The sequence below is a fragment of the Caretta caretta genome, chromosome 1 (genome assembly GCF_965140235.1).
Source record: "Caretta caretta isolate rCarCar2 chromosome 1, rCarCar1.hap1, whole genome shotgun sequence".
Lineage (NCBI taxonomy): Eukaryota > Metazoa > Chordata > Testudines > Cheloniidae > Caretta > Caretta caretta.
In genome coordinates, this window is record NC_134206.1 from 6,501,008 (window position 1) to 6,513,217 (window position 12,210).

At 45.2% G+C, this 12,210-nt stretch overlaps 1 protein-coding gene across 1 annotated transcript; it reads right to left on the bottom strand.

Annotated features, from left to right (window-relative positions):
* Nucleotides 1-346: 346 nt before the first annotated feature.
* LOC142073374 (olfactory receptor 51G2-like) lies at nt 347-1,312 on the bottom strand. Its single transcript, XM_075133006.1, has one exon. It carries the CDS (start codon nt 1,280-1,282, stop codon nt 347-349), a length of 936 nt encoding a protein of 311 aa, XP_074989107.1. The 5' UTR covers nt 1,283-1,312.
* Between the last annotated feature and the right edge of the window lie 10,898 nt (nt 1,313-12,210).

A 12,210-nucleotide genomic window follows, 5' to 3' on the forward strand; every position in this document is an offset into this window, starting at 1 on the left:
TCTTGGTCCTTTGGAATCAGGAGATCCTTTTTTTTTTTTTTTAACTGGGGTACTGGTTTTTATAACCATTCATCCCCAAAACGAGCAGAACTGGTGGTGATACTGGGAAACTGGAGTATCTGAGGGAATTCCTTGTATGACTTCTGGTTAGCCAGTGGGGTGAAACCAAAGTCCACTCTGTTTGGCTGGTTTGGTGTGCCTTAGTAGTAAGGAACCCCCCAGCTCTGGGCTGTGACTGAATTGATACTCTCAGTTGTGTCCCGCCAGAGACCACTTTGTTACAAGGTGGCCCATGTTTTTCATCTCCCATGTCACCAGCACTGGAGCCAGGTGATGAACTGACCCTTCACTTGGTGAACACCCTGATTATCGTTGCACGAAGGTGTTTGCTTTTCACGCTGTACACAATTGGGTTCATCAGGGGTGGGACCAGCAAGTAGATGTAGCCCAGGAGAATCTGAAGCAAGGGAGAAGGGCCCTTCCCGAATCTGTGTATCACAGACAGTCCAATTATTGGTGTGTAGAAGAGCAGGACAGCACAGAGGTGGGAGACGCAGGTGTTCAGGGCCCTGAGACACTCCATGGGTGATGCGATGCCCAACACTGTTTTGAGGATCATCACATAAGAGAGGAAGATGAGCAGCGAGTCCAACCCCACTGTTAAGAGTGCAACAGACAAGCCATAGATGCTGTTGACTGTGATATCTGAACAAGCCATCTTCATGACCTCCTGGTGCAGGCAGTAGGAATGGGAGAGGACATTGGTTCGACAGTATTGGAACCGTTTCAGGAGAAAGGGGAGTGGGAATATTAAGGCCACCCCTTTCAGCATAAACACCAGTCCCATCCTGGTTATTCTCTGTGGGGTTAAGATGGAAGCATATCTCAGCGGGTCACGGATTGCAACAAAGCGGTCAAAGGCCATCAACAAGAGCATGGAGGATTCAGTGCACTGAAGCAAGTCGATGAAGAACACCTGGGCAAAACAGGCATTGAGACTGATCTCCCTAACATTAAACAAGAATATACCCAGTGTCGTCAACATAGTGGCTATCAATAAACCAAGATCTGTGACAGCCAACATGGAAAGGAAAATGTACATGGGCTCATGGAGGCTTGGATATGTTTTTATAATGAATAGAATGACTGAATTTCCTGCTATCGAAATAACATACATTAAGCAGAAGGGGACAGATATCCAGAGATGGACTTCTTCCTGCCCAGGTATCCCAGTGAGAAGGAACACTGCAGAGTTGAATTTGGTGTTATTGACAGCTGACATAATGGACTGGGCAGGTCACAGGAATTTTGAACTTTCCTTCCTGAAAGGAAAAAGAACAGAAGACTAAATTATATTTAACTAGACTTCTTTCTCCTCTCAGTACAAGTCTAGAGACTCCCAGGAGTTCAAGGAAGATCAGCAAAAATATAGTTTGGGATTTACACAACCAATAGGAAGATAGGCACTGCCAGACTGGATCAGATCAGCAGTCCATCTAGCCCAGTGTCCAGTTCCAGATGCTTCAGAGGAAGGTGGAAAAAGCCCTGCAATAGGCAGCTATGAGATAACCTGCTCCCACGGATAGTTTCCCCCTTATACCCATTAGACACATTTTTGATGTAAATCAAGAAGGATTGGATCTCTTCCAAGAGTTTTTAAAACCATCCTCACTGCTGTAATTGTATTTTCTTGTTATCCATATAAACATCCAGTCCCTCTTTGAATCCTGCTAAGCTTTTGGCCCCATTGATATCTTGTGGCTGGGAGTTCCGCAGCCTACTTGAGAGCTCTGTGATTTTCAGTTGTGAATTTACCACAGAGAACCTTTTTTGCCCTCTACTTCTGCGTATGGCCCATTATATGATGATGTATTTATGAACACATGGCAAGTGCATGGTGAAAACAGTCATTCTATCTATCTATCTATCTATCTATCTATCTATCTATCTATCTATCTATTTCATTTTCTCCACCCCTGAGAGTCCAAATTAAGCTACTCCCTCCTTGCAGTACATGAGATAAATTCTTAGAGCCAAGATTTTAATTCAATAATTTTGACTTCAACTGTGTCATTCCAGATTTACATTTGTAAATTCAGTCAGAACTGGGCTATATTAACTTTCTCTTACCAAATACTCCCCTGTGATACACTCTGACCCCCAAGAATCCCTCCAACAGGTGCTGAAGTGCTTTGCCTGGCCAATGTTGACTGAATCCAGAAGGTCTGATCAGACTACAGGCTTCTCCTCACCCTCACAGGACCTGCATCCTCTCCCCATGCAAGGGTCTGTAGATATCTGGAACTTACAAGCTAACACAGAGGGCTACTTCACCTGTGTGGGGGAGAGGTTGGTGTCACAAATGACTGAATTGTGCAAACACTATGGTTGCACTAGTATCCACTTGAGTGTGCAAGTTACTTTAGCCAGGCTCGTGTCACTGTAGATAGGCATACATTACATATAACCACTAATACACTCCCCTTTCCTGTACCTCAGCTCTGCTCTGCTGAAACAGAGGCCAGTGGTTCTGTTCTCTCATGACCTTTTGGAAATTCTTGCACAGGTATTGCAAAGAAGTTCCGTTTATGACTCTGAACGTAAGTTTTAGATAAAGCTTCTGGTCAGTTACCGGGGCGGTATCATACAGTTGTTCACTGAACAAAGAGTTAATGGCAGACACCCATTGCAAACAGTATGTTCAGAACTACTTTATAAAACAAAAGCCATTAAGCAATAAAGCTGTCACTCCTCCTTCCTGTAGAGATTCCAACAACTCTGCTGCTGGCTTTCAATATTCATGCCAAGTCATGAAAGTTTGGTTTGCAATATTTGTATTACAATGAAAAGTTTAGCATAACATTTACACATCTGGACTTTAGTACACTCATGTCAACAAATTCTTTCCCCTCTGATCTTTTTTCAGAAATGATTTCTCAGGTGAGAATAGAACTTTAAATGTAGAGTCTGTCATCTGAATTTCTTCACAAACTGAAAAGATTGCAATGTCTCAGCCCTCATTCAGCCACTTGTTGGCAAACAAAAATCCAGTAGCTGTCCTCTGTCCCTCTGTTGATAGCTGACTGGTTCTGCTCAGGTTCTGTTGTGTCAGTCTGTAGCCTTTATCTGCAGCATTAAGATTAATATTGAAAATACTCATTCCCTGAGCTCTCACTGTCTAGTATTTATATGATGGGTTCTCTCATTGGGACCCCCTTGGGACTGTCACTTGGTTTGCTGAGATTCCACTGAGCCTTACCCTTCTGGAGCCTTACCTGGAGCTGCAGCTAGCCAGAGATGTCAAGAGTAACAAGAAGGGTTTCTTCAGGTATGTTGGCAACAAGAAGAAAGCCAAGGAAAGTGTGGGCCCCTTACTGAATGAGGGAGGCAACCTAGTGACAGAGGATGTGGAAAAAGCTAATGTACTCAATGCTTTTTTTGCCTCTGTTTTCACTAACAAGGTCAGCTCCCAGACTGCTGCGCTGGGCATCGCAAAATGGGGAAGAGATGGCCAGCCCTCTGTGGAGATAGAGGTGGTTAGGGACTATTTAGAAAAGCTGGACGTGCACAAGTCCATGGGGCCGGACGAGTTGCATCCGAGAGTGCTGAAGGAATTGGCGGCTGTGATTGCAGAGCCATTGGCCATTATCTTTGAAAACTCTTGGCGAACGGGGAAAGTCCCGGATGACTGGAAAAGGCTAATGTAGTGCCAATCTTTAAAAAAGGGAAGAAGGAGGATCCTGGGAACTACAGGCCAGTCAGCCTCACCTCAGTCCCTGGAAAAATCATGGAGCAGGTCCTCAAAGAATCAATCCTGAAGCACTTGCATGAGAGGAAAGTGATCAGGAACAGCCAGCATGGATTCACCAAGGGAAAGTCATGCCTGACTAATCTAATCGACTTTTATGATGAGATTACTGGTTCTGTGGATGAAGGGAAAGCAGTGGATGTCTTGTTTCTTGACTTTAGCAAAGCTTTTGACACGGTCTCCCACAGTATTCTTGTCAGCAAGTTAAGGAAGTATGGGCTGGATGAATGCACTATAAGGTGGGTAGAAAGCTGGCTAGATTGTCGGGCTCAACGGGTAGTGATCAATAGCTCCATGTCTAGTTGGCAGCCGGTATCAAGTGGAGTGCCCCAAGGGTCGGTCCTGGGGCCGGTTTTGTTCAATATCTTCATAAATGATCTGGAGGATGGTGTGGATTGCACTCTCAGCAAATTTGTGGATGATACTAAACTGGGAGGAGTGGTAGATACGCTGGAGGGGAGGGATAGGATACAGAAGGACCTAGACAAATTGGAGGATTGGGCCAAAAGAAATCTGATGAGGTTCAATAAGTATAAGTGCAGGGTCCTGCACTTAGGACGGAAGAACCCAATGCACAGCTACAGACTAGGGACCGAATGGCTAGGCAGCAGTTCTGCGGAAAAGGACCTAGGGGTGACAGTGGACGAGAAGCTGGATATGAGTCAGCAGTGTGCCCTTGTTGCCAAGAAGGCCAATGGCATTTTGGGATGTATAAGTAGGGGCATAGCGAGCAGATCGAGGGACGTGATCGTTCCCCTCTATTCGACATTGGTGAGGCCTCATCTGGAGTACTGTGTCCAGTTTTGGGCCCCACACTTCAAGAAGGATGTGGATAAATTGGAGAGAGTCCAGCGAAGGGCAACAAAAATGATTAGGGGTCTGGAACACATGAGTTATGAGGAGAGGCTGAGGGAGCTGGGATTGTTTAGCCTGCAGAAGAGAAGAATGAGGGGGGATTTGATAGCTGCTTTCAACTACCTGAAAGGGGGTTCCAAAGAGGATGGCTCTAGACTGTTCTCAATGGTAGCAGATGACAGAACGAGGAGTAATGGTCTCAAGTTGCAGTGGGGGAGGTTTGGATTGGATATTAGGAAAAACTTTTTCACTAAGAGGGTGGTGAAACACTGGAATGCGTTACCTAGGGAGGTGGTAGAATCTCCTTCCTTCGAGGTTTTTAAGGTCAGGCTTGACAAAGCCCTGGCTGGGATGATTTAACTGGGAATTGGTCCTGCTTCGAGCAGGGGGTTGGACTAGATGACCTTCTGGGGTCCCTTCCAACCCTGATATTCTATGATTCTATGATTCTATGATTCTGCCAACATGGACACTCCTTAACTCTGTCTTCCTGAGCTAGACCCTCCTGGCTTCCTCCAGCACAGATCCAGAGATAGGGCCACACCCCTCTGCAAAATACAGACACTGAGATCAGCTCCATTCTGGGAAGACTCGGTTAAAGGGACTTGCCTCAGCATCCCAGTGCACAGCCTTTCTGGGAGCCCGAACCCCAGATAAATTCATTGATGTTATTCACCCTCTTTCTCAAAGTAAAGAGAGATATACACAGACTGGTTGCCCCTAGGAAACAATTACTTACACTGGGTTTATTAATAAACAAAAGTGATTTTATTAAGTATAAAATGTAGGATTTAAGTGATCATAAGAGATAACAGACAGAACAAAGTAGGTTACTAAGCAAAATAAAACAAACACGCATGGCTAAGCTTAATACACTAAGAAATTGTTACATGTAAAATCACCCTCAAAGATGTTTCAATAAGCTTCTTTCATGGACTAGTCCTTCCTAGTCTGAGCACAATCCTAATCCGAGCCCAGCTGAGTCCTCTGCCACTGCACAGAACATCTGCAAATGTTAACAATTCACAGCCTTTATTCTTCACTTCACATTTTAAAGATAGTGAAACTTGCCAACATACCCAGTTCCTGCTAGATGGGGAGCCGCTGACACCAGAGATCTTCACCTGAAATGACAAGGAGTCATTGGAGAGGTGGCACGGGCAGCAGGCAGTATCTGTTCAGACAGGGGAGGCTTTTATAGAGGCTCGTTTTTATGAAGTATGCCTGCACATTCCCTTGGGGGCCACTTGGCCATCAGGGAACCTCAGGAAAGCTCACCAGCTTCAGTCCCCATCATGGCCCATGGCAAACTGCAGGAGGCCAAATCACAGGGGATGGGTGGTGGTGCTACCTAACTAGACTGCAGCAAATGCCCTGTTGCAGGCTCCATTCCTGGAATCCTTGGGGGCAGGTATAATCCTGTTGAAATAGTAATAGTAATAATAATAATAAACAACCCTATTTGTCCCCGGCACCTCCCTTTCCTGCATTACAAACTCTTGGTTCAGACCAGAGAAGGGAGATTCCACAAGGCTCCCCACATGGAAATTTACCTCAGATCTTTCCGGGAGGGGAGGTCCTGTCCCTTCTCCCTGAGGAATGAAATGGGGGACCCAGGATCCGCAGATCCCCAAAGTTATATACAGATCTCAATGATCCACTGGTAGCTAGGCCCACTCACCCACAATCTCTGGGCCTCTACAACCACTCCAGGACCCTCTCCAGCTCCCTGCTAGCACAGGTTCATCAGAGATGTGCTACCAGGGCCTGTCACAGCAGCCACTGCCCAAAAGACTTGCTGAGGGGGGTGTTGTACAGGGTGGTGGGGGCTGCACAGAGATGGGAGGGCTGGTTAGAGTAGCTGATGTGCACAATACCCCAGCCCTAGACTGGGCAGGAGGTTTCAATCTTTCCATGCCCAGAGTGCAGCCCGAGACTCCGTCAGTGCAACCTTCATTTATGTTATGAGGGAGAAGCAGATGAAAAGCCTCCAGTTTCTCTTGGGGATCCAGGAAGTTGCAGCTGGGCAGCATCATGGCAGCTGAGCTTACAAAGAAAAACTATCTGTTTTCTATGAAAACTCACTTGTGTCTTCTCATGGGGAAAAGAGAAGACTGAGAGGGGACATGATAACAGTTTTCAAGTACATAAAAAGATTGTTACAAGGAGGACGGAGAAAATGTGTTCTCCTTAACCTCTGAGGGTAGGACAAGAATCAATGGGCTTAAATTGCAGCAAGGGAGGTTTAGGTTGGACATTAGGAAAATCTTCTTAACTGTCAAGGTGGTTAGGCACTGGAATAAATTGCCTAGGGAGGTTGTGGAATCTCCATCATTGGAGATTTTTAAGAGCAGGTTAGACACCTGTCAGGGATGGTCTAAATGGTGCCTGGGTCTGCCATGAGTGCAGGGGACTGGACTTGATGACCTCTCGAGGTCCCTTCCTGTCCTATGATTCTGCGATTCCCCAAGAACCTGAGATTTTTATATGTGCCATGCAGGATCCAGGGCAGCTGAGGAGGCAGTTGTTACACTACCCCCATATGGTTATGACTTAGGTATGTTGCATCTTGTACAAAACATGATTTGTGAGGTGTCTGGAAGAATTATGGTTTGCAGAATATGATGATCCTCTTTGTGTGCACATGTCATTTTTGGATCTGAAGTTATGAATATTGACTATGTATCTCTATTTCAAATGTAGTTACACCTGGGTGACACCCACTAGGCAAAATGCTTCCAGTCTAGACAGCTGGTTGTGAAGGGCCTATTCAGGGTAATTGGCAGTTAGGGGAAGCAATAGGCCTGAGGAGAAGCTTATCCCCCACCTGGTGAGCCTTCCTGAGAACACTCCAGACTGCATATGGATAATGGATGCTATGATTGAGGCAGGCAAGGGCATGTGACCAGACCACATGTCACTAAACTCCATTTTGGTACTTGTATTTTCCCACTATATTAGGTGGGTTGTGACATCACCTTTTGGCCTCACTCCTCACACAAGAGAACTCCTGGAAACACCCGAGGAGCAAAGACTGAACTGGGGGAAACGCTGGTCCCAGGCTAAAGGGATTTCTACCCTGTGTATGGAAACTTGGTGGACTGCTTATATCATCAGTCAGAGTGCAAAATTGCTAATTCATACCCAATCGATCTTGTAGCTTAGGCTTAGTTTGTGGTTTTGTTAATTTGTTAGGTAATTGGCTTTGATCTGTTTGCTATCACTTATAATCACTGAAAATTATTTTTGTCATTAATAAACTTGTTTTATGCTTTATCTTTACCAGCATGTTTTGAGCAACAATCAGTGGAAAATCTCAGCTCTTCGTACAAAGGCTGTTGCATCTTTCCCACATCAAGAGGAAAGTGACCTAGACTATGGAGCTTATGCTGTACAGACTCCTGAGCAGTGCAAGATGGTATATGTGGCACTATGCCCCATAATTTTCATCGAAATATTGCTCTCATATAATTTTGGCATAACTAAGAACTGGTTTATGTGAGATGGGTCAAGTAAGATAGCACTGGAAAGGTGACGATTTACTGAATGTGATTATCCTATTTGTATGCATGTAGCATTTCTGCATCTGAAGGTAGGAATGTTGACTATGTATCAGTTACAAAAGTGTTTGCACCTGGGGAACACCCAGAATAAAAAATGCAATCAGTCTCATTGGTTAGTCAATGAGCCATTCCACCTTCCTGGAAAGATTCCTGGGATGCTCCAAACAATCTTTGACACGTGTCTGACACGTACTGGACTCCATCCTGGACTGCTAGTATTTTTGCACTCGGGGGTGGGGATCAAACTGGGAAACAAAGGATTCCCGCTATATGTAAATCCTATTTAAGGCTGGGGAGTGAGATAATCAGGGTTCTTTTTTTTTTCACTTAATCCCTCACCTTCCCCCCCCCCCCCCCGGATGACTGCTGGAAACATCTAAGAAACAAGGACAAAGGGCAGGCTGGGAGTCTGAGCCCAGGCTGGAAAAGGTATCTGGCCTCTGAAAGGAATGCCTGGAGTTTTAAGCAGCAAGAAAGAGCAGTTTGTCTTCAAGAAACTCTGCAACCTCCTTAAAACAACATTTAGGGTGAGAAATTACTATTTGCAGCCAGTTTATTTCATGTATTAAACTTAATTTGCATGTTTGTTTTATCTGCTCAGTAATCTGCTTTGATCTGTTTGCTGTCCCTTATAATCACTCAGAAACTGGTTTTGTAGCTAATAAAATTGTTTTATTTTGTCTGAACACAGTTTTTGGAATTTATAAGTTTCGGGGGGCAGGGCGAGGAAAGGGCTGTGCATATCTTCCTCCACATTGAGAGAGGAGGTGAGTTTTAATTACCTTACACTGAACAGTTCTCTGTGCAGTGCAAGACAATACAAATTTAGGTTTAGGGGGCGTGCACTTGAGTGCTGGGCAATTCTTTAGCTTAAAGCCTTCCCATGCGGAGCTGATTTCAGTATCTGTGTCTGTCTACAGCTGGATATATCCCTACCTGTGTGTGTGCTCTAGGAAGCTTGAGGGCCATGCGCAGCAGGAAAGGATGAGGGAGCCCAGGCTGGTGGAACAGGCAGGCTCAGTGTAACTCCAGTACATCAGGTAGCACCCCAGAAGGTGGTGGGCAACCCATCACAGTATAATACTGTGTTATAGTCCAGCAAACATGCAAGGTCGGGGAGATGGGAAATTGGCTGTTGTCTCCTACCTGACTTTGAGTGGCTTAGGTAAAGCATTCAGGCACCTTAGTTAGGTGTGTGGCACCACTGCTGTCATGGTGGGTGATAGCAGGGCTTGAAGACACTGTCTGTGTCACCAACAAAGCAGTGTAAGATTAGCTAGTCCAGATGAAGGGTTCAGGGGCACATCTGTTCCCATGGCTCCCAGACTGCACCCTGTCACAGCGGTCTGTGTTTCTCAGCTTCCTGGTTTCATCAGTAATCTCCATGGAGTGCAGCGAGATTACTGAAGAAGCTGAGTAGCACATACTGCCTCCTCAGCTACCCTGGAACCTGCATAGTGAATAATAAGAAGCAAAAACTTCCCTGAGCAAACCCCGCAACCGGTATCCAGTGTCTGGCGGCTGCAGCTGTGCCAGGGGAGGCTTAGCCTGTCCTAGATCATTATATCCGCCACTTATGGTTTTCAACATTCTGTTACTTTTTTTTGACTGACTCTGCACACACTGAGGGGATGTTTTCAGAGAACTATCCACAATGGCTCCAACATCTCTTTCTTGAGGAGTGGTAAAGGATAATTTGGAACCATCATTTTGTATGTATAGTGCGGATTACGTCTATTGCTTTGCATTCATTGACAATGATTGTATCTGCCATTTTGTTGCCCAGTCACTCTTCCAAGATCTTTGCAGTCTGCTTTGGACTTAAGTATATTGAATAATTTTGTATCATATGCAAATTTTACCACCTCACTGTTTATGCCTTTTTCCAGATCATTTATGAATATGTGGAACAGCATATCACTAACTACCCCTCTCCATTCTGAAAACTGACCATTTATTCCTACACTTTGTTTTCCATCTTTTAACCAGTTACTGATCCATGAGAGCACCTTCCTTACTATCCTGTGACAGTTTACATGGCTTAAGATCCTTTGGTGAGGGTCATTCTCAAAGACTTTCTGAAAATCTATGTACACTATATCCTCTGGATCCCCCTCTCAAAGAATTCTAATAGATTGGTGAGGCATGATTTCTTTTTCCAAAAGCCGTATCGACTCTTCCACAACAAATCATGTTCATGTATGTGTCTCAAAATTCTGTTTTTTTATTATAGTTTCAACCAATTTGCCTGGTACTGAAGTTAGAATTACTGGTCTGTAATTGCTGGGATAACCTCTGAAGTCTTTTAAAAAAAATCAGGATCACATTAGCTATTTGCCAGTTCTCTGGTACAGAAGCTGATTTAAGTGATAGGTAACTTACCACAGTTAGTAGTTTTGTCATTTGATATTTGAATTGCTTCAGAACTCTTAGGTGAATATTATCTGGTCCTGGGGACATTTACCATTTAATTTATCAGTTTGTTCTAAAACTTCTGTGATGGGTTGTCACCCCTGGGTTGCAGTCTGGAAGTTGGTGGAACCTCTGAGGCCTCTAATTTATCAGCTCCCCACCCTTGCACACTTGCTTGAGTATAACCCCAGAATCATACGGTCTTGAACTGCACAGCGATCTGTACAATGCAAACTCATTGATATAGGTCGCTTTCCCCTTGATGTGTGAAAGATATGCAACAGCCATTGTTTACAGAGCTGAGATTTTCCCAGACACTTCACTCAAAACACACTGGTTATGATAAAGCATAAAACAAGTTTATTAAGTACAGATAGATAGGTTTCAGAGTAACAGCCGTGTTAGTCTGTATTCGCAAAAAGAAAAGGAGTACTTGTGGCACCTTAGAGACTAACCAATTTATTTGAGCATGAGCTTTCGTGAGCTACAGCTCTGATGAAGTGAGCTGTAGCTCACGAAAGCTCATGCTCAAATAAATTGGTTAGTCTCTAAGGTGCCACAAGTACTCCTTTTCTTTTTACAGAAAGATAGATTTTACAGGCAGGGTCTTGGGGAAACAGATGGGGCAGAGGGTGAGGTCTCAGGGAAAGAGGCTGAACAGGGTGTGGGGCCTCAAGTGGGAAGAAGAGTGGCAGGGGCATGGTCACAGAGGGGACGGGGATCCTGCCTGCATCATTCCTGCTTTTGCCTTTTGAAAAGGTGGTCACCCTACACTGAATGGGATGGGCTGGGATAGGAGCTAGCTGTGACTCTGTGCGGGAGCTGAGGACCATCTCAACCCCTGTGCAACAGATGGGGCAGCACAAACAGAAGGGCTGCGGAGGGGATGTGGGTATGAGTCTCTTTCCAGGACTCCTCTGAGTCAGACACTCACTCACACATGCAGCTCAGCTCTGACTCTGTGGGGAGTGGATTCAGCAGGTGTTCTCTCTGCAGAGACATCAACAGAGGTGGCGGGGGGCAATGTGAATGGCTTCTCCTGGGTCTCCTAGCTGAAGGAGTAGGGGAAGGGTGAGTATTTGTGCTCATGGATCACGCAGCACCCTGAGCACTCAGGAAGGACCAGAACTGTGACTACAGAACAGCTCTGCAGCTTTTCTCATGGCCCATGGATGTTTAACCAGAGACGGGACAGGGACAGACCAGGTGTAATGGGAAACAACATCCACGTCCCTTCTCTTTATTGACTGTATCAAGAAGAATTCTGAGGTCGAAACAGCCACTCATATGGATCTTTATGGGCCAAACTCCTACCATTGCCCTGGCTCTCCATGAATATAGTCACTTTGTAAATCCTGCTGCCTGCCTTGTTCGCCATCCTCCAGTGTGTTGTCCTCCATCACCATCCCCTGACACATTGCTCCAGGCCTCATACCTCATCAGAACTGTGCTCTACAGAATGGAAATCAGTAGCTCATATCATCTCAGATATAAGGGTCCAGGATGGAATATGTTGCCGTTATTTTTATCTCTGGTGTCACCAGCACTGGAGCCAGGTGATGAACTGACCCT

Coding starts and splice junctions, on each gene's coding strand:
- LOC142073374 (XM_075133006.1), bottom strand. CDS start 1,282: ATGTCAGCTGTCAATAACACCAAATTCAACTCTGCAGTGTTCCTTCTC.